Raw genomic sequence first — 21,301 nt, 5'->3', positions numbered from 1 at the left:
GAAATCTGCTGACATTGTAAATACTGGCCACACACTATGCAATCTTTTTAAAATCCCCTGTCTACTATGAAGTGCCTTATACTTTTGTAACTAAAGAAAATTGTACGATTGGATTGTATAGTGTATATGTGGCTAAAAATAACTTCCTTCTCCACATATTTGTACGAAAACTGCTAGAAACCCGCATAACTCCGGTAGCAATGTATAAATATCCACACAGACAGCCCTTTGTATGAGAAGTCCCCATCCTCCACTGCTTCATGGCTACAAATTGAAGCTACAGCAATCTCTCTACCTCCCCATCTGCTACTAGCGGATATTTGAATGGACTTTCATGCATTCCACTCCTTTTTACCTTCCATTGATGCAGTCTGGAAAGCTATATGACAAACCTCCCAAGGAATCCACATAGAGACCCTGCAGTCTCTTCCACTCCTCTCCCTCCAAATACTATCACCAAACTTACCTTTATAGCATTGGTTTGAAGTGGGGATACACAAGATTGGAGACCTATACCATCAACTTCATCTTAAAGATTTCCAGCATATCTCTGCCTCATACAACCTTCCTAGCAAAGACTTCTACATTTACCTCAGGATTCCTCATATTATCTCCTCTATCACTGCTGGGACTGTCTCTAAGGATTTTCTATCCTTCTGCACCCGACTATCAACCAAAACCAAGGGAATATCCAAAAATATTAAAATATAAAAAAATTTCATAGAGAGTCAAGAAATGAGATGTGTGATTTATGCTCCTAGAACGCCTGAAGGTGCTACTTGGATGTTGGGCCTCTGTATGTGGCCAGGCTGTGTAAAAGTCTCACACGTGATATCGCCATACTCAGGAGGATTAGCAGAATGTATTTTGGGGTGTCATTTTTGCTATGTACATACTATGTGTTTGAAATATCTTATAAATCAGGGGTTTTCAAACTATGGCCCTCCAGTTGTTCAGGAACTACAATTCCAATCATGCCTAGTCAAGTCTGTAAATGTCAGAGTTTTACAATGCTTCATGGGACATGTAGTTCCGCAACAGCTGGAGGGCCGTAGTTTGAGGATCCCTGTTATAAATGAACAACTTTGTGTAAAAAAAATGCAATTTAATTTTCTTTTCATATTTTCCAAAAACATGAAAAGAAATGACACGTTCAAAAGACTCATTATGCTTCACAGAATATACGTTGGGGTGTTTACTTTCCTAAATGGGGTCATTTTGTGGACGTTTCATTTGCACTGGAGCTCAAGGGCCTTCCAAAGTGTGATAGGTAGTCAAGAGATTAGATGTATAATTTACGCTCCTAGAATTCCTGAAGGTGCTGCTTAAATATTGGGCCTCTGTATGTGGCCAGGCTGTGTAAAAGTCTCACACACGTGGCATTGCCATACTCAGGAGTAGGGATGGGCTCGATTATCGAGTTGATCGGAAGTCCAACTCCCACATTGGGTGTTCGTGTGTTCAGGAAAATTTGCCAGCCCACAAGCGCCCCATAATGCACTGCGATCGCGCAGTGCATTGCTTGCTGATGATTGGCCAAAGCATGCAGCTGACCTGTATGCTTTGGCCAATCACAGCACAATGTACTGTAAGAGCCATGATTGGCCAAAGGCAGGGTGCCTTTGGCCAATCATGGCTCAGGTGGCTAAGTCCACACCCCGTGCTATATAAGGTTTCTAACACAGCAGCCCTGTGCAGTGTTAGGAGACTGGATTGGAAATATGGACTTTATAGGCACATAGATAAAAAGTATTAAAATGTATTAATACATAATAATGACATACAATATAAAAACATACACAACATCAAGATTTACAATATAAAAACATACACAACATCAAGATTTAGCATAGAGAACACAACCATAAGAGCCCAAATTGCAATGCTGGTCATATAGCCGGATCCCCTAAGGGGATAATGTGCAGTGTGTTAGTGGAGAGTAGGCAGGGTAGCCAGTGGATTGTGAGTTCAGTCAGTTTAGTGCAGCCAGTGTAGCGTAGAGCTGTGCTGTTAGTCTTGTGTAACAGAGTATAGTGGTGCCACTGAAGTGTGGGTGTATACAACACGTCTGTCTCACCCCACTCATCCTAATTTTTCTTTCATTAATATATAAATATATATATATTTTTTTTTTTTTTCCAGGATCAGGTTCTGTTGCTGCATTATTAGTACTCCCCCATCTTTGTCGCAGGCGCTATTCCTTCTGCGTCAGCAGTGGGTATTTTTTCCGCAGCGGCACTAAAAATATTTAGAGCATTATTGCTGTTCCTCAATTCTGCATTGCTGACATTCCTCCTCTGCGTCTTTATCCCCCCAAAGTATCGTGTCCCCATGTTGATAGGGACAAGGGCCTCTTCTCGACAACCCTGGAAGGTGGTTGTTGGGGTCGGCGGGTGGGGGGGGGGCTTATCGGAATCTGGAAGCCCCCTTTAACAAGAAGGCCCCCCAGATCCCGCCCCTCCCCCCACATGAATGGGTATTGGGTATATAGTGCCCCTACCCATTCACCAAAAAAGTGTCAAAAAGTAAGAACCACAGAAAACAATTTTTGACAAGTCCTTTAAAAAATAAAATAGGGTTCCCAATGTAAATCCATCGCCAATCACGATGCCCGCCAGATCTGAAAAATAGAAAATAAAAAAATAAAAACGTTCCGCCTCTTGGGAGGCCTCCTTCCCAATCTGCACCTTGACAGTTCTTATATAGGCAAGGGGCGGAGGCACTCAGGTATGTCACCCGATGGGACCGCCCCTTATGACATGTGATGTCATAAGGAGGCGGTGCCGCCGGGTGACTCTGCCCCTTGCCAGACAGTGGGACGTATCCCAAGAGGCAGAGCATTTTTTTTTCTATTTTTTGGGTCCGGCGAGCGCCGTGATTGACGAACGATTAACATCGAAGGACACTATTATTTTATTTTTTAATAAAGGACTTGTCAAAAATTGTTTCCTAAATGTCTTACTTTTTTTGGTGAATGGATAAGGGTACTATGTACCCGATAACCATTCACATAGGGGGGCAGGGATCTGGGGGGCCCCCTTGTTAAAGGAGGCTTCAAGATTCTCATAAGCCCCCCACCCGCAGACTTTGACAACCACAGCCCAGGGTTGTCAGGAAGGGGCCCTGTTGCTTTTGGGTGGAAAGCGCCCCCCATCTTGAGGGCATGTGGCCTGGTATGGCTCAGGAGGGGCCCCTCACCCCCTCTCCCCACAGTTTCCTGACCAGCCAGGCTGCATGCTCTGATAAGGGTCTAGTATTTATTTTATTTTTTTATGGGGGGGCCCTACGCATTTTTAAAAAGAAAAAAAATAAATTGGTGTGTGGTTCCCCTTAAAATCCATACTAGGCATAAAGGGCCTGGTAAGGACTGGGGGCGGACATTACGCCATTTTCATTTCATTTTATCTGTTTTGCCAGGAGCCGGCGATACATTACAGGCACAAGAAAATTTAAATTACTTTTTTTTTCCTTTAGAAATATCAGCATTGCTGCAGCAGGTTCCATACCCAAATAAGAATCTGGTATGGACTTTGGGGGGCCCCCCCACAACATTTATTTTTAACTGGCACTTTGACAGCCCATTGACAGCTGATGACTCATCAGTTGTTAGGGACGTCACGGCCGGCCTCCCAGGCCACGCTCCGTAGCAACCAGCTTACACGGCACTCTAATTGGGCTAAGCTTTGCCCAATCAGGGCACAGAATACACTGTGCAGCGCATTGAAAGGTGTTCTGCTGGCCTGAACACCCTGCGCCCATCCCTAAATAAACTGCAGGAAATCACACAAACTAAAAAAATAAAAAAAACAGACATTAAAGAATGCAAAATAATGTTTATTAGAACAGCTTTTAAAATATTTTTTTTCCCAAAACTTCATACATGGGTGACTCCTAGCACAAGGGGGGGGGGGGATACAAATGCAGCCACACTTTTCACATATTTGTAAAAAAAAAAAAGTGAAAACCATTCATCATTTTCCTTCCACTTCACAATTATGTGCCACTGTGTGTCGGTCTATCACCGTGATGGGGAACCTTGGCACCACAGATTAGGGCTGGGCGATAAATCGATTTTTTAGTTTGAAACTATTTTTTTTTTTCAAACTCGAGTTTTTTTCTACAATTGTTTTTTCCGCCTTTTTCCGCCTTGTGCAGCCAGCCCCCGCGTAACTACACACACCCTGGGCTCCAGCCAGCTCCTAGTCCGCCGCACAGGAACCGAACTCCCCAGTAACGGACCCCCGCCGCGCCTGGATGTGACATCAGCTGCGGGCGGTGCGTCTGTACAGGGGCTGCGGCGCGCTGTGATAGGTACAGAGAACTCCCCGGCCTAGATGTGACGTCAGCTGCCCGGAGAGGAAGCGGGCGGTGCGTCTGTACAGGGCAGAGGCTGTGATAGGATAGGTACCTATCCTATCACAGCCCCTGTACAGACGCACCGCCCGCTTCCTCTCCCGGCAGCTGACGTCACATCCAGGCACGGCGGTGGCCGGTTACTGGGGAGTTCTCTGAACCTATCACAGCCCCTGGACAATCACCAAGCACACTCTATACTGCTCTCTCCAGCAGGACAGTCAGTCACTTAGCACTCTATACTGCTCTCTCCAGCAGGACAGTCATTTAGCACTCTATACTGCTTTCTTGAACAGAATTATATTCTGCTTTCTCCAGCAAGAGTCAACAAGTACGTTATACCACTCTCTCCAGCAGGACAGTCACAAAGAACTGTATTCTGCTCTCTCCACAAAGTCGGTCTACAGACTCTATACTGCTCTCTCCAATAGAATTCTATATTAAAAAAGAATAGCGCAACCATGCAAAAGAAATGACTATCAAATATGGAGACCATCCATAAATAAAAATGGGGATTTAGTTCCACCATATGGCCATATCGTGCTCAAGCCCACCACTGCGTCAAAGTACCCCATTATCAGTGGGTCCTACACTATCCATAAAAAAGGGGTGAATCCAGCCTCTCTTACCCTTGGAGACAACGCTCCTTGCTGGGAAGGTGTGCTAATGCACTGCAGGGGACTCCTCCTATATCTACTTGATAGAGGGAACCAATAGAGTACAGGTGTGTGTGGGGGATGGGATGCTCAACCTCATAAGTCTGGTCAGACCGAATACATAATAAACAAGCAAAGAATTGGGGGAGCATCCCCCAAACACACCTGTACTCTATTGGTGTCCTCTATCAAGTAGATATTGGAGGAGTCCCCTGCAGTGAATTAGCACACCTTCCCAGCAAGGAGCGTTGTCTCCAAGGGTAAGAGAGGCTGGATTCACCCCTTTTTTATAGATAGTGTAGGACCCACTGACAATGGGGTACTTTGACGCAGTGGTGGGCTTGAGCACGATATGGCCATATGGTGGAACTAAATCCCCATTTTTATTTATGGATGGTCTCCATATTTGATAGTCATTTCTTTTGCATGGTTGAGCTATTCTTTTTTAATATACATGTTGCTTGGTCCATAGCTGCACCGGCTTTAGATATACATGTTCAGGGTTTGCTCCCCCAATTTTTTGCTTGTTTAATAGAATTCTATACTGCTCTCTCCAGCAAGACAGTCAAACATTCTACATTGCTTAGGACAGTTAACAAGCACTCTATTTACTACTCACTCCAATAGAACTCTACTATGCTTTCTTCAGCAAGACAGTCTACAAGCACTTTATAAAGTTGCACTTTTGACACTATATCTGATGTCTGCAGTCATTTTTTAAGTGCATTTAAAAAAAAAAAAAAAAAAATCGAAAATCGAATCTCGAATTTTTCTTTAAAAAAAAAAAAAAAATTGAAGATTTTTTTTTTAGGCAAAATCGCCCAGCCCTACCACAGATGTTTTGGAACTACATTTCCCATGATGCTCCACTACACTGCAGAGTGTAGGAGAGAAGAGGGGGCACTTTTTAGGGTACCGTCTTAGACCAATACCTATAGATGAAACAATGTATTCAAATGTCAAATAAAGTTTAACATATCACAACGTTAAAATTGCATTCTTTCGTGAATACATAAAGTACAAACGTATACATTGAAAGGGGAGAAAAAAAAAATACACACAAACAACACAATAGTTATCTACATAGAGGGACAATTGATCCAAACATGTCCTCACTGACTAACAGTGCTGGAACATGGTCAGCTAGATGTAGTTACAAAAGGTGCCCAACATGTTTTGCGGGAGATCGCTTCCTCAGGGGCAGCCGGAGTGGTGCACAGACATCATAAATACATAATACTAAATATAAAGACAAAAAGGGAGAGTATCAGCACGAGGTCATAAATCTTATAGAAACATAGTGATATTATATATAAAGGATCTCGAGGGGGGCCAGAGGTCCCAAAACCAAACCATACCCACCTAAGGAAAAAGTTGCCGGTAAGCTAGGCAGGAGGCCGAAAGGCCACAAGGTGATAGGTATCCCCCGGGGCGAGCACGGGAGCAGCCAGAAGGAACAGGACCAGAGTGATGTTACAGGTATATCTGGGAATCCATAGACGTTTCCTTAGGTGGGTATGGTTTGGTTTTGGGACCTCTGGCCCCCCTCAAGATCCTTTAAATATAATATCACTATGTTTCTAAAAGATTTATGACCTCATGTGCCGATACCCTCCCTTTTTGTCTTTATATTTAGTATTATGTATTTATGATGTCTGTGCACCACTCCGGCTGCCCCTGAAGAAGCGATCTCCCGCGAAACATGTCGGGCACCTTTGTTACTACATCTAGCTGACCATGTTCCAGCACTGTTAGTCAGTGAGGGCATGTTTGGATCAATTGTCCCTCTATGTAGATAACTATTGTGTTATTTATGTATGTTTTTTTTTTTTTTCTCCTTTTCCAATGTATACTTTTGTACTGTTTATGTATTCACGAGAGAATACAATTTTAACGTTGTAATATGTTAAACTTTATTTGACATTTTAATACATTGTTTTATCTATACGTATTGGTCTAAGACGGTACCCTAAAATTTTGGGGACGTAAGTACCTCTATTTTTTGTCATCTCTATGTTTTGAGTCTATCCTATACAAAGTGCATAAGCATCATGGTAAATGTAGTTCCAAAACATCCGGGGTGCCAAAGTTCGCCATCACTGGTCTATCACATAAACTCCCAATAAAATAAAATTTATATTTTGGTTGTAACATGACAAAACGTGGAACATTTCAAAGGGTATGAATACTTTTTGAAGGTACTGTATTTTGAGTTATGTAACAAGAACATCTAAACCATATTTAGGATTGTCTCTTCCTCTAATAATGGGACTCCTGTAAATAAGTTCCAAGTAAACATTGCCTGTGGCAAACTTTTTTTTAAAAGTGGAACTTTACGCTCTCAATCACCAATGACTATTTTTACTCATTATGCTGCTAGCATTAGGCAAATGATGTCATACATCCCAGGTGTCTGAGGGGGGGTTCTCAGCTAAGCTCACCCCCTGGCTGCGTGTCTAAGCTAAGGGCAGTCGGATTCCAAGAAGTAAATACTACAGAAATCATCTGTCCTTATTTAAGATGGCCACACCCAAAAAATGCTAGGGGGGGGGGGTGTTTTTCAAAGTGATTTCTCCACAAAATAAAGCATGCAGACATGGGGTGCATTTGCTTTAAAGTGTTACCCAAAAAAAAAAAAAAGAATGATCTTGTTCCCTTTAAGCATTTTATACAGCACAGAGCTTGTGTGTTGTCATTTGGTCCCTTCTATCCCCTGCAATACCTGGCTGATCCTGCCTGGTTCTTCCCCCCCCCCCTGTAAACTGACCACGGTTTAGCATGGCTGAGGAGCCCTGACACCGTGGTCAGTTTATGTGCCTCCGTCATCCACTGCTACAAAACGATGTGATCTTTATACCATCCCCTTTGTTAGATAGGAACATGTGTCCTAGTGTTTGTTCTTTATTAAAAAAAAAACAATTTCTACCTGATTTTACAACACCTCCCGACGCTCAAGTGACTCCTGGCTCTCTCCTCACCTTTTTTGACAGCTCTAGTGGGTGGGGCCAAAAACTGCTGCTGATGTCAGCCAGGGGGGAGAAGGGAGCCGAGGAGTCACGTGAGCTTCGGGAGGTTCTGTGAAATCAGGTAGAAATTGTTTTTGTTTATAAAGCACAAACAATTTTTACCTGATTTCACAGCACCTCCCAACGCTCACGTGACTCCTCGGCTCTCTTCTCCCCCCTGGCTGACATCAGCGGAAGTTCTTGGCCCCGCCCACTGGAGCTGTCAGACAAGGAGAGGAGAGAGCCAGGAGTCACGTGAGCGCTGGAAGGCGCTGTGAAATCAGTTTTTGTTTTATAAAGTACAGACACTAGGACACATGTTCTTGTCTAACAATAAGGATGGCACAAAGATCACACAGTGGCTTAACAAACACTTTAAATCAAATGAAAGTATAACCTCTCAGCTTTTGTTGCTGTCTGTGCCCCTGTTAGGGAGAGTCACCCTCTCTATTTGTCCCGTTTACCATTATCACCAACAGTAAAAGAGTAAGAAAATCCTAAATTTTGGGTTGTCAACAGAACAAGAATAGAGAGGAAATCTTTAACTTGGGGGGTCCCCATGGAATTCCCTTAATTTGCAGGGATTTCCTCTCACTTCCTGTTTGGCTCTAGGATAGGACGTGAAGGTAAATCTCCGCAATGGGACACAGATGGTAAAAAAAAAAAAAAATCTAACTGGTTATAATTAGGGACCGACCGATTATCGGCAAAGCCGATATATCAGGGACAGATTTGCACTTTCCCCGATATATCGGAATCGGCCTCTGAGGTTACCGATATTTCGGGATAGTGCATGCACGGGAGTGATGCCTGCAGCTAGAGGCATCACCCCGGTACCGGCGTCCATAGCCAAAGTTCGGCTGTCTTGTAATGATAACCGATGCGGCTGAGAAGCCGCTTGGCTGTCATTACAAGGAGCGGGAGGGGACGTCCCACCCCTCCCTCCGCCTTCCGCGACTCGCAACCAGCCTGCTCGGCCGCCGAAGACCCGATCAAAGCCGCATTCGGCTCTGATCGGGTCTCCATTTAAAAACCCGGAAGTGATGTCATGACATCACTTCCAGGTATTCGGCGCCAGATTCAAGAAAATGACAGCATTCAAAACAGCCAAACGTGGCATTTTGAATGCTTTTAAGTGCAGAGGAGGGGTTTGGGGTCTTTTAGACCCCCAGATCCCTCCACAACAGTACCTGTCAAAAAAAAAAATTTAAATGTACGAAAATAACAACCTATATCAGCCGATACCGATATGCATTGGCCAAAATATCGGTATCAAAAAATGGATATTGGTCGATCACTAATATACAGTATATTATTATATAATATATATATATATATATATATATATATAGTACAGACACTAGGACACATGTTCTTGTCTAACAATGGGGATGGCACAAAGATCACACAGTGGCTTAACAAACACTTTAAATAAATGAAAGTATAACCTCTCAGCTTTTGTTGCTGTCTGTGCCCTGGTTAGGGAGAGTTCCCCCCTCTCTATTTATCCAGTTTACCATTATTGCCAACAGCAAAAGATTCAGAAAATCCTAAATTTTGGGTTGTCACAAGAATAGAGGGGGAATCTTTGACTTGGGGTGGGGGGGGTCCCCATGGAATTCCCTTAATTTGCAGGGATTTCCTCTCACTTCCTGTTTGGCTCTGGGACAGGACGTGAAGGGAAATGTCTGCAATGGGACACAGATGGCAAAAAAAAAAAAAAAAAAATCTAACAGGGGTTATAACCCTGCTTTAGTCTATCCAAAATGAAAAAATAAAAACAAAAAAATTGCCTTCAGTTCTCCTTTAAATAGCAGGTTTGGTTTGTGGCGCTCCGGTGCAGTATAGTTCCGCTTTGACCTGCAATAAAGAAAAACAACAAAAAGGTCAAAGTTTACAACAAAAGGTCAAAGTTTAGGAAATGTGTAGACAGAGAAGAGGAGATTTATGAAAGTCAGGCATCGTACCGTGTGAGAAGGCGGCGCTCTCTCAGAAATAGCTCTGCAATGATTCTCCAAGAGCGCTCTCCAGCCGCTTGATGGTCTTCTGGCATTGCTGCTCAACCTCTTGGCTCTCATCCTCCATGAGTTCTGCTAGGAAAGGAATGGTTTCTGGGAGAAGGGATAAATAATTCTCTCTTAATTTCTCCACCAATTCAACCAATACAAGCAGTGCAGCAAAGCGAACCTTGGCAGAAGAGTGTCGCATCTTTAAAAGGATCTGATAGTTCAGCGGTTTCCAAAGAGAGTCATCAGCCATGGCGACAGAGAACTGAGCAATGCACGGGACCAAGCTCTCATTTACTCTGGATTGGAACTTCTCATCTCCACCAAGCAAGTTTTCAATCTGATCCAGTAGGGGCATCATCAGGGCATCTGCTCTTCCCTTGGTGAGGAAATGCTTGGTGTCATACAGGAAGACTTTATGCAGGCAGTTGAGAACAAATTCCAGTAGCAGGCAACTTTTCTCACTGTTGTCATCGGATTCGAAAAACGCTTCCTCTGTTTTCATGGTGTTTGTTTGATTTAAAACTTCTGCTAATGGCTTGATGAGATGTCCAGCAAACAATGTGAAAAGTCCCTTCAATCGGTCAGCAATGCAATCCGCCAGCCGGCAGAAGGTGATAAGTCTCTCTTTTGGGGCTCCTTCTGTTCTAGACCAATCAAAAAGCTTGAAGAAGAGTGGCCTGAATGTTGCTTCTGATAGCTTCATGATCATTATGACCAGACAGTTGATGATATCGCCCTCAATGTTACCCACTTCTTTTAGGTCGATCGTAGATTGCTCAACTCTATAATCCAAGGCCTTGAGGAAAAAACTTGTAAACTCAGCCTGGTGAGTTGAGAGTTGCAGTTTATCCATTGCAGCTATGTGTTCCCTCAGGACCTCCATAAGGGAGGAAATGCATTGTTGCTGCTTTGTGTCCACAAGGTGGCAGTAACATTTGGAGATCACAGGGAGGAGAACTCTGGTTGTCAGCTTGGTTGACAACGTTGTTTTCAGTGCTTGAACTCTTAATGAAATCTGAGAAGAAGATCCATCTTTAACATCCATTTTATCAAGCAGTGTAACCTGTAGCAATGACTCGTATAAGTAGGGGCTGATGAAATGCGGCAGAGTCTCCAGCACCTTTTGCAGAGCGGTCAATACGCTGAGCAGGTGAATTTCACTTGTAAGCAGTTCTTTCCTTTCTTTTAGGATGGAGAGTAGAGCTGGCATCAGTCTGGGGAGCTGAGGAATACTCAGGGCCTTGATGGCACCGGTAATTTCTGCAATGCACAGCAAAGCGCTGCCCAATATGTTCTTTTCCTTTTGCCCCTCTGCAATGATGTCTACGGCCACATTAATCACAGGCACAAACACCTTCTGCCTCTGAGAGCCAAAACGTTTGCACAGTAGCTTCAAGCTGTATAACGCAGTTTGTCTGTTGATTGCTTGCTCTTCCTCTTCCATGTTATTATTCCGTTGTGCAACAATCAGGAGGTCATTAACAAGTCCCAAAACTAATTCACTCTGTCCTTCCTGCCATTGGGCTTGGTGTTGCAATTTATTGTTAAGCATATCCATTGCTTTACGCCTCACAGACGGCAGCTGATTGGTCAGGAGACCGCGTAATACTGGGATAAACATTTCTGTAGGCAGTAAAGCATTCACCTTATCTAGCAGCTCGTAGGTTTTGTTGAGAAGCGCCCTCCAGAATTTTGCAGTGGGTTTGTCTGCATTTGCTTCCACTGAACTGGCTACCAAACTGATATAGCGAAGAGCTTCTTCCATTAACCCTTGCTCCAGGCTTTTTAGGTCTTCCGTTTCACATTTTACAACCTTGCTGATAAAGCTGTGAGAGGCTAAGAGATGGGTAATGAAGGATACAGACAAGAACTTAAAGTGGCGTAGCTGCTTAGCTGAGTGAGTTTCCAAACTGAAGACTTCAAAGTCTTGCTTCTGAGGTTTATGTATCTTTCCTTTCATCTGCTGATGCAAATCTTCATTATCTTCCGGCAGTCCGGCGAGAAATCTCAGGAGTTTAATCATGCTTTCTAGCTGTATATAGACACTGAATTTACAGCAGATGGTTATCCAGAAATCGGTATCTTGCTCCAACGTTGCATCCTTCTCTCCATGTTTTTCCATGGTTTTGGACACATGCTGCTCAAAAAAAAGTCCCAGTAGTACCCAGAGAAAGCGCCCGGCCCCCACAATCTCCAGGAGCTGTGACAGAATGGGCAATCGTCTGTGTTCTGGAACATGAGGAATGGCATCCACAAATACATGTAAAATCTTTTCAACCACTTTCTCCAGATCATCTCTCATCTCCTTAGAGGACTCCTCTCCTACCTGAATAAGTGTGGGGATCACAGTCTGCACAGTCTTACTGATTACCTGAAAACTGTAACTGTCATCCAAACGCATGACACTGGCACCCATGAAAGTGAAGATGGGCATGATGTTGTGCAGAACTTTGTCTGGGAAGATTCCAGCAGCGGTTCCTAGAAGTAGTAAAGCATGATGATGAGTTTGGGGCATCTCAGAGGTCCTCACACACTGGACAATCAGCTCCACGCTGAACTTTTCCTCATCCAGAATATCTTTTGCGTTTTTTCCATGATCAGATAACATTTTATGACAGATGTTGTGTAGGCTGCCGAGGATCAGTTGTTTGTTGTACTCAAAGTTTTCCTGCTTAAGATTTGAAGACTCGAGGCACTTAGAGAGCAGGTAAAAGAGGGTGGGGACCAATAGCTGTGGTTCTTTTAGTTTCTTCTTGTGCTGAAGCAGCTCCAGAATAATAGTGGTCCTGGGCCAGTTCACATTGTCCTCCTCCTGTGTGTCAGTCTGTGGCTTCTTTTGTAGATTTTGCATTTTAGTCCTCCTTGTTTGGCGCACAGATGATATGGATTTGTCTCTTCCAGGAGGTTTGAGTTCTGCACTGATGAGTCCAGCATTTATAGAGATGGATTTAAAAGCACTGGTGACAGCTTGGGAAGATGCAGGGTTTGTGTTGTCTACTAGTAAATCAAACATGACACCAAGCAGCTTCTGCTGAACATTTCCATCATCTATAGCAGCAAAGAATGCTTTATTGATTTGTCTCAGTGTAACAATTTGGAAGGAGGGTACCCCACTGTGAATGATCTGGGGAGTCTTCAGACCTTGCATAAAAATATCTAGGCACTGTTGGTTCTTGGGCAAGAGAGAAGCAGAATGCTTGTTAAATTTTCTGAGAATGAGCTGAAGCAAAAGGGCCTGGTCTACATCTATGGCATTATGTGCAACCTTCTCCAACAATCTCTCCAAAACTGGCAAAAGCTGAATGAGAACAACCTCCCCATTTACATCATGTAGCAGCATGAGCAAGACTTTGCCAACGTAGGACGGGCAGCTTGTTGTTTGCAGTACACACAAGAGTTGGTCCAAAGCATCTGAGAGTTTAAGTGCAGCCTTAGATGGGTCTGAAGTACTTCCATTCATAAATAGATTACCGAGAAGCAGTGACACATAGGCGGAGTCAGCAACAATCTCTTCAGTTCTTTCCATCACAGCCTGTATGACTGGGGACAGTGGGGAATCCTTTACAATACTTAGTACATTGAGACAGGCAATGGCAGCTCTGCGTACCTCCTTAACTGGACTAGTCAAGTTGACCAGCAAGGATAACACCACAGGAGAAGAGATCAGCATTAACTGTTTTTTCCTTGCTGTAGTCTCAGAAGCCAGGAAGCTCTGGCCAATGTAAAGTGCTTGAGTCTGCAGAACTGCATTTACCATGCAGCCAAGGGAACTTGTGAGGTTGAAGCACAATGTCCATAACAGGGAAAGGAAGCCAAATCTTTGAAAAGAATCCTTTAAGTGTTCCTTGAATAAAAGTCCTAGGAGAGTTCTGAAGCTGAGGTTATGCTTTCCATCACTGGCCCCCCACACAATCACATCAAAAAGACCAACAAGAACTTCCAGGTAGTGAAAGCTCACGCTGTCCATTGTCTCAGGATTCCACCATAAATCACCCCTTGGAAAAGATTCTGGACGTCTTAAATTTTCCATGAATGTCTTTAGTCTCAGCATCAGCAAAACCGCTTCCTCGGATTCTGCACTGTGCTCAGCATTCAGCTCATCAATATATTTGGTCAGCAGCAGTTTGTGTAGCTCTTCTCCACTGGTGTCATCTATCTGCCACTTGTCTTCAGCAATCTGTGCTGAGCTCTCCACTTGTCTCAGTTTCTTGGCAAGCAATTGAAAGATTTTCTTTGCAATCTGTAGCCCAGGATCCTGGCATTGGGAGAATCCTTCCACTAGGGCATGACTGAGCACATAAAAAGTTATTTTCTCCCTTGCAGTGAAAGCATTCTTTTCCACGAGTTGTAACAGCTCCTCCAGCATGTTTAAAAGGGAGGATGAATCCATTGCAGCCATGTTAGCCGATATCAGGTGAGCCAAGTTCATGTTTATTACAGTAAAAGACTTTTCCGGTTTAGCCTGCTTCAAGCCGTCATCCAGAGCTTTTCTCCAGCCCTTCAGCAATGGATGCAAATTACATACAGAGCTTCTTCCCAGGTTAACAGCCAGACTGTGTTCAGCCGAACAAAAATCTCTGCTTCTGAATATCATATGAGGTAATATGGTCATCGTCACTTTGTTGCACAGCAGCGGATCGTCTATAATCGATTGGTTTAGGATTATGAGGTTTGCAGCTTCTTCAAGTACTTTGCACCAGCCGCCATCCTTAGACAGATCCGTTCGATGGAATAAGGCAAGAAGATCTGAAACGATATGTTCGGTGGCCGTGAAATGATTGTGGTATACCTTTAAAGAGTTCAAAGCGGACAAAAGTACCTCAATGTTGTCATCCATGAGACGAGCCATGATCGCTTCCTTAAGAAAAGATTCCTCAAATCCTGGCTTAGAGGACTCAATGATGTTCTTAAGGCACAGGACAGCGTGTTGTCTCACTGCTGGCTGTGGATGGTTTAGGCGGAGGAGGAGTGCTGTAGGACAATCTTCCAGTAGATCAGGCTGCCCTCTGCTGGTGGAGAGTGGAATGAACTGGTTGAATAAACCCTGCTCTTCCTGAACCAACACATTCTTCAGCTGTTTCTCCAGCACACAATCCAAAGATTGGGGGTATTTGGTTTCCAAAAGCCTTATGAGAGGCAAGAAGCTCTTTTTTATCTCGGCCATTTTGTTAGCGTCCTCACCCAATGAGAAGAATTCCTCCAGAAAAGTCTGTGCTAACATCTTGGACAAGTTTTCTTCCAGGGTGATATTGTGGAGTATTTCTTCGAGAATAGCTTTACACCCAACAGGACTTTCCTCGTCAGCATCGCCCCCTACTGAGCGAATGATAGTGGAGACCAAATTCAGTAGAAGGTATTCTAATAATGAGGATATGTCATAGGAGGCGGAGATTTCCTTCAGAACGCTGACCAGGCCCGGCACCTTGCAGAGATGAATAAACGGCTTTTCCCCCACCTCCGATGAGCGCTGATTCTGCAGAAGGACAATCAGACATCCCACCCCTTCCTGGAGGAGAGACGGCGTCTTCAGGAGCGTTCTACTGACCTGCGATGCCAGAGCTTTGACCAGAGGGGGCGCTAGAACCGATTTGGATGCCAGCTGGCAGATGATGATGAGCGTGGAGGATTTGTATTCCACCAGGGAAGTCTTTAACCCCTTCTGTATATAAGGAAGAAGTTTAGCAACCATCGTGTCGGAAATGTCCACGGATTCCAAAGCAGCCACTATGGTGGAGACATAAAAAGACATCCGGATCCGAAGTTTGGCTGTGATTCCTTCCTGGTTGGAAAACTCTTTGATGGATTTGGTGACGGAGTTGCAGATGAATTCCATGAACCCCATGTCGGTGTAACAATGTGTGATGAGAGTGCTGCGGGCCAATGGGAGGCCGGCTTTCTGAATGGGGTGCAGCCAGTGCCATCTATGAGTCGGCTCGGAGAGGTTCAGTAGCTGAATGAGGCGGACGAAGACTTTGGTTTGATAATAGGGCAGGGCGCAGCCAATCACAGCGTCCTCATTGTAACGATGGACCTGGAAGCGGTGGATCAGCCACTCCAAACACTTGTGGGCCGGTTTCAGCATAAAGTATGGAGAGAGAAGAGTGAGGAAGGAAGAAACCTTCTCATCCAGCTCCCGGTTCACCGCCTGGCTTTGGACGCTCCGCTCCACACTTTTCCAACTATTGCTGAACAAAGTTTCCTCAAAAGGTTTAAAGGAAGAATCGATGGCCATGAGTTCATCCAGGCCGGTGCATCCAATGGCCAGAAATGTGTCTCTGCCGAGGACTGCGGCTTCTTTACCTTCAAACAGCAGAGAAGACACCGATTTCCGATCACACAGGCCGGCCTCAGTCTGGGGCAGCGCCAGACGCTTTAGTTGGTGCGATAAAGAAGTCATTGCTGCTTACTTCCGGGAAACGTCCAATCATTCGCTGTGCGGCACCGATTACCGAGAAACGGATCTATTCGCGGCTTCTCCTCTCATCCAGCATGGGCTACAGAACACCTTTCACCCGGAACTAGTCCATGGAACTCACTTCCGGTGTACGCCACAGTCACCGCCCTTCAGCGGCCATCTTTATTGTGGTCACGTCTGGTTCCTCTCACGGAACACCGTACAATCGTGTGTGCTGTATTTGTGTTTTATTATAGTTTGTATTTCTTATGTGACTGACTCTCTAGCCCAGAACATGAGCATGGAGCGGAGGAAGAAGCGGCACGCCATTTATATCACTTCATCGTTCTCCCACCCGAGCCGCTGCTCTGTCAGAATGCCGCGCCGGAAGTGACGTACAGACTAGATCGATTTACTGCGCATGTGTCATGCGTTCCAACATGGCCGCCATGCGTTCCAAATAGGTTTCAGAACAGGAAGCAAAGGCGGACATCTCATTACACCCACGCAAGTCCTGAATTTTACATTTATTATAGCAGAAAACTCACCTTTTACAGTGAAATAGATATTTCACCGCGATAGAGTGATATATTCTATATCACTATATAATCAGTTTGTTGCTGAGCAGTACGGGGTGTACCAAGATGGCAGTGCGGGGTGTACCAAGATGGCAGTGTGGGGGGTGTACCAAGATGGCAGCACGGGGTGTACCAAGATGGCAGCGCGGGGTTTACCAAGATGGCAGCGCGGGGTGTACCAAGATGGCAGCGCGGGGTGTACCAAGATGGCAGCGCGGGGTGTACCAAGATGGCAGCGCGGGGTGTACCAAGATGGCAGCGCGGGGTGTACCAAGATGGCAGCGCGGGGTGTACCAAGATGGCAGCGCGGGGTGTACCAAGATGGCAGCGCGGGGTGTACCAAGATGGCAGCGCGGGGTGTACCAAGATGGCAGCGCGGGGTGTACCAAGATGGCAGTGTGGGGGTGTACCAAGATGGCCGTCGCCACCTTCTACCTGCAGGTTTCTCACTATACTTACTAGAATACAATAATAATATAAATGTAATACTGTGATTCAGTGTATAAGGAGAGTTTACTGCTAAAATAAATGTAAAATTCAGGACTTGTGTGGGTGTAAGAAGATGTCCGCCTCTGCCTCGTCTTCTGTTACATTAGGAAACCTAAACTGTCCCTGATTTCAAAGGAGCTGTCCCTAATTTTAAAAGGACTGTCCCTGATTTCAAAGGAACTGTGCCTGATGTCAAAGGAGCTGTCCCTGATTTCAAAGGGACTGTCTCTGATTTCAAAGGAACTGTCCCTGATTTCAAAGGAGCTGTCCCTAATTTTAAAAGGACTGTCCCTGATTTCAAAGGGACTGTCCCTGATTTCAAAGGGACTTCCCTGATTTCAAAGGAGCTGTCCCTGATTTCAAAGGGACTGTCGCTGATTTCCAAGGAACTGTCCCAAATTTCCAAGGAAATGTCCCTGATTTCAAAGGAACTGTCCCTGATTTCAAAGGAGCTGTCCCTGATTTCAAAGGGACTGTCCCTGATTTCAAAGGAGCTGTCCCTGATTTCAAAGGAACTGTCCCTGATTTCAAAGAAACTGTCCCTGATTTCAAAGGAGCTGTCCCTAATTTTAAAAGGACTGTCCCTGATTTCAAAGGGACTGTCCCTGATTTCAAAGGAGCTGTCACTAATTTTAAAAGGACTGTCCCTGATTTCAAAGGAACTGTGCCTGATGTCAAATGAGCTGTCCCTGATTTCAAAGGAACTGTCCCTGATTTCAAAGGGACTTCCCTGATTTCAAAGGAGCTGTCCCTGATTTCAAAGGGACTGTCCCTGATTTCAAAGGAGCTGTCCCTGATTTCAAAGGGACTGTCCCTGATTTCAAAGGAACTGTCCCTGATTTCAAAGGGACTGTCCCTGATGTCAAAGGGACTGTCCTTGATTTCAAAGGAACTGTCCCTGATTTCAAAGGAGCTGTCCCTAATTTTAAAAGGACTGTCCCTGATTTCAAAGGGACTGTCTCTGATTTCAAAGGAGCTGTCCCTAATTTTAAAAAGACCGTCCCTGATTTCAAAGGAACTGTGCCTGATGTCAAAGGAGCTGTCCCTGATTTCAAAGGAACTGTCCCTGATTTCAAAGGAACTGTCCCTGATTTCAAAGGAGCTGTCCCTGATTTCAAAGGGACTGTCCCTGATTTCAAAGGGACTGTCTCTGATTTCAAAGGAACTGTCCCTGATTTCAAAGGAACTGTCCCTGATTTCAAAGGAGCTGTCCCTGATTTCAAAGGGACTGTCCCTGATTTCAAAGGAGCTGTCCCTGATTTCTAAGGGACTGTCCCTGATTTCAAAGGAACTGTCCCTGATTTCAAAGGGACTGTCCCTGATGTCAAAGGGACTGTCCCTGATTTCAAAGGAACTGTCCCTGATTTCAAAGGAGCTGTCCCTAATTTTAAAAGGACTGTCCCTGATTTCAAAGGGACTGTCTCTGATTTCAAAGGAGCTGTCCCTAATTTTAAAAAGACTGTCCCTGATTTCAAAGGAACTGTGCCTGATGTCAAAGGAGCTGTCCCTGATTTCAAAGGAACTGTCTCTGATTTCAAAGGAGCTGTCCCTGATTTCAAAGGGACTGTCCCTGATTTCAAAGGAGCTGTCCCTGATTTCAAAGGGACTGTCCCTGATTTCAAAGGAACTGTCCCTGATTTCAAAGGGACCGTCCCTGATTTCAAAGGAACTGTGCCTGATGTCAAAGGAGCTGTCCCTGATTTCAAAGGAACTGTCCCTGATTTCAAAGGAACTGTCCCTGATTTCAAAGGAGCTGTCCCTGATTTCAAAGGAGCTGTCCCTGATTTCAAAGGGACTGTCCCTGATTTCAAAGGAGCTGTCCCTGATTTCAAAGGGACTGTCCCTGATTTCAAAGGAACTGTCCCTGATTTCAAAGGGACTGTGCCTGATGTCAAAGGGACTGTCCCTGATTTCAAAGGAACTGTCCCTGATTTCAAAGGAGCTGTCCCTAATTTTAAAAGGACTGTCCCTGATTTCAAAGGGACTGTCTCTGATTTCAAAGGAGCTGTCCCTAATTTTAAAAAGACTGTCCCCGATTTCAAAGGAACTGTGCCTGATGTCAAAGGAGCTGTCCCTGATTTCAAAGGAACTGTCCCTGATTTCAAAGGAGCTGTCCCTGATTTCAAAGGGACTGTCCCTGATTTCAAAGGAGCTGTCCCTGATTTCAAAGGGACTGTCCCTGATTTCAAAGGAACTGTCCCTGATTTCAAAGGGACTGTGCCTGATGTCAAAGGGACTGTCCCTGATTTCAAAGGAACTGTCCCTGATTTCAAAGGAGCTGTCCCTAATTTTAAAAGGACTGTCCCTGATTTCAAAGGGACTGTCTCTGATTTCAAAGGAGCTGTCCCTAATTTTAAAAAGACTGTCCCCGATTTCAAAGGAACTGTGCCTGATGTCAAAGGAGCTGTCCCTGATTTCAAAGGAACTGTCCCTGATTTCAAAGGAGCTGTCCCTGATTTCAAAGGGACTGTCCCTGATTTCAAAGGAGATGTCCCTGATTTCAAAGGAACTGTCCCTGATTTCAAAGAAACTGTCCCTGATTTCAAAGGGACTGTCTCTGATTTCAAAGGAGCTGTCCCTAATTTTAAAAAGACTGTCCCTGATTTCAAAGGAACTGTGCCTGATTTCAAAGGAACTGTCCCTGATATCAAAGGAACTGTCCCTGATTTCAAAGGAACTGTCCCTGATATCAAAGGAACTGTCCCTGATTTCAAAGGAGCTGTCCCTGATTTCAAAGGGACTGTCCCTGATTTCAAAGGGACTGTCTCTGATTTCAAAGGAACTGTCCCTGATTTCAAAGGAGCTGTCCCTAATTTTAAAAAGACTGTCCCTGATTTCAAAGAAACTGTGCCTGATGTCAAAAGAGCTGTCCCTGATTTCAAAGGAACTGTCCCTGATTTCAAAGGAGCTGTCCCTGATTTCAAAGGGACTGTCCCTGATTTCAAAGGAGCTGTCCCTGATTTCAAAGGAACTGTCCCTGATTTCAAAGAAACTGTCCCTGATTTCAAAGGAGCTGTCCCTAATTTTAAAAGGACTGTCCCTGATTTCAAAGGGACTGTCCCTGATTTCAAAGGAGCTGTCACTAATTTTAAAAGGACTGTCCCTGATTTCAAAGGAACTGTGCCTGATGTCAAAGGAGCTGTCCCTGATTTCAAAGGAACTGTCCCTGATTTCAAAGGAGCTGTCCCTGATTTTAAAGGGGCTGTCGCTGATTTCCAAGGAACTGTCCCAAATTTCCAAGGAAATGTCCCTGATTTCAAAGGAACTGTCCCTGATTTCAAAGGAGCTGTCCCTGATTTCAAAGGGACTGTCCCTGATTTCAAAGGAGCTGTCCCTGATTTCAAAGGAACTGTCCCTGATTTCAAAGAAACTGTCCCTGATTTCAAAGGAGCTGTCCCTAATTTTAAAAGGACTGTCCCTGATTTCAAAGGGACTGTCCCTGATTTCAAAGGAGCTGTCACTAATTTTAAAAGGACTGTCCCTGATTTCAAAGGAACTGTGCCTGATGTCAAAGGAGCTGTCCCTGATTTCAAAGGAACTGTCCCTGATTTCAAAGGAACTGTCCCTGATTTCCAAGGAACTGTCCCAAATTTCCAAGGAAATGTCCCTGATTTCAAAGGAACTGTCCCTGATTTCAAAGGAACTGTCCCTGATTTCAAAGAGACTGTCCCTGATTTCAAAGGAACTGTCCCTGATTTCAAAGGAACTGTCCCTGATTTCAAAGGAGCTGTCCCTAATTTTAAAAGGACTGTCCCTGATTTCAAAGGGACTGTCCCTGATTTCAAAGGAGCTGTCACTAATTTTAAAAGGACTGTCC

At 44.6% G+C, this 21,301-nt stretch overlaps 1 protein-coding gene across 1 annotated transcript; it reads right to left on the bottom strand.

The window, feature by feature from the left end:
* Positions 1–10,003: 10,003 nt before the first annotated feature.
* Positions 10,004–16,420, bottom strand: LOC309546255 (HEAT repeat-containing protein 1-like; the record flags this gene model as incomplete). Its single annotated transcript, XM_082245829.1, has 1 exon — positions 10,004–16,420. The coding sequence occupies one exon, from the start codon at positions 16,418–16,420 to the stop codon at positions 10,004–10,006; it is 6,417 nt and encodes a 2,138-aa protein (XP_082101955.1).
* Between the last annotated feature and the right edge of the window lie 4,881 nt (positions 16,421–21,301).

The sequence above is a fragment of the Pelophylax lessonae genome (assembly GCF_965119305.1).
Source record: "Pelophylax lessonae genome assembly, chromosome: 2".
Lineage (NCBI taxonomy): Eukaryota > Metazoa > Chordata > Amphibia > Anura > Ranidae > Pelophylax > Pelophylax lessonae.
This window is presented reverse-complemented; position numbering and strand designations above follow the sequence as displayed.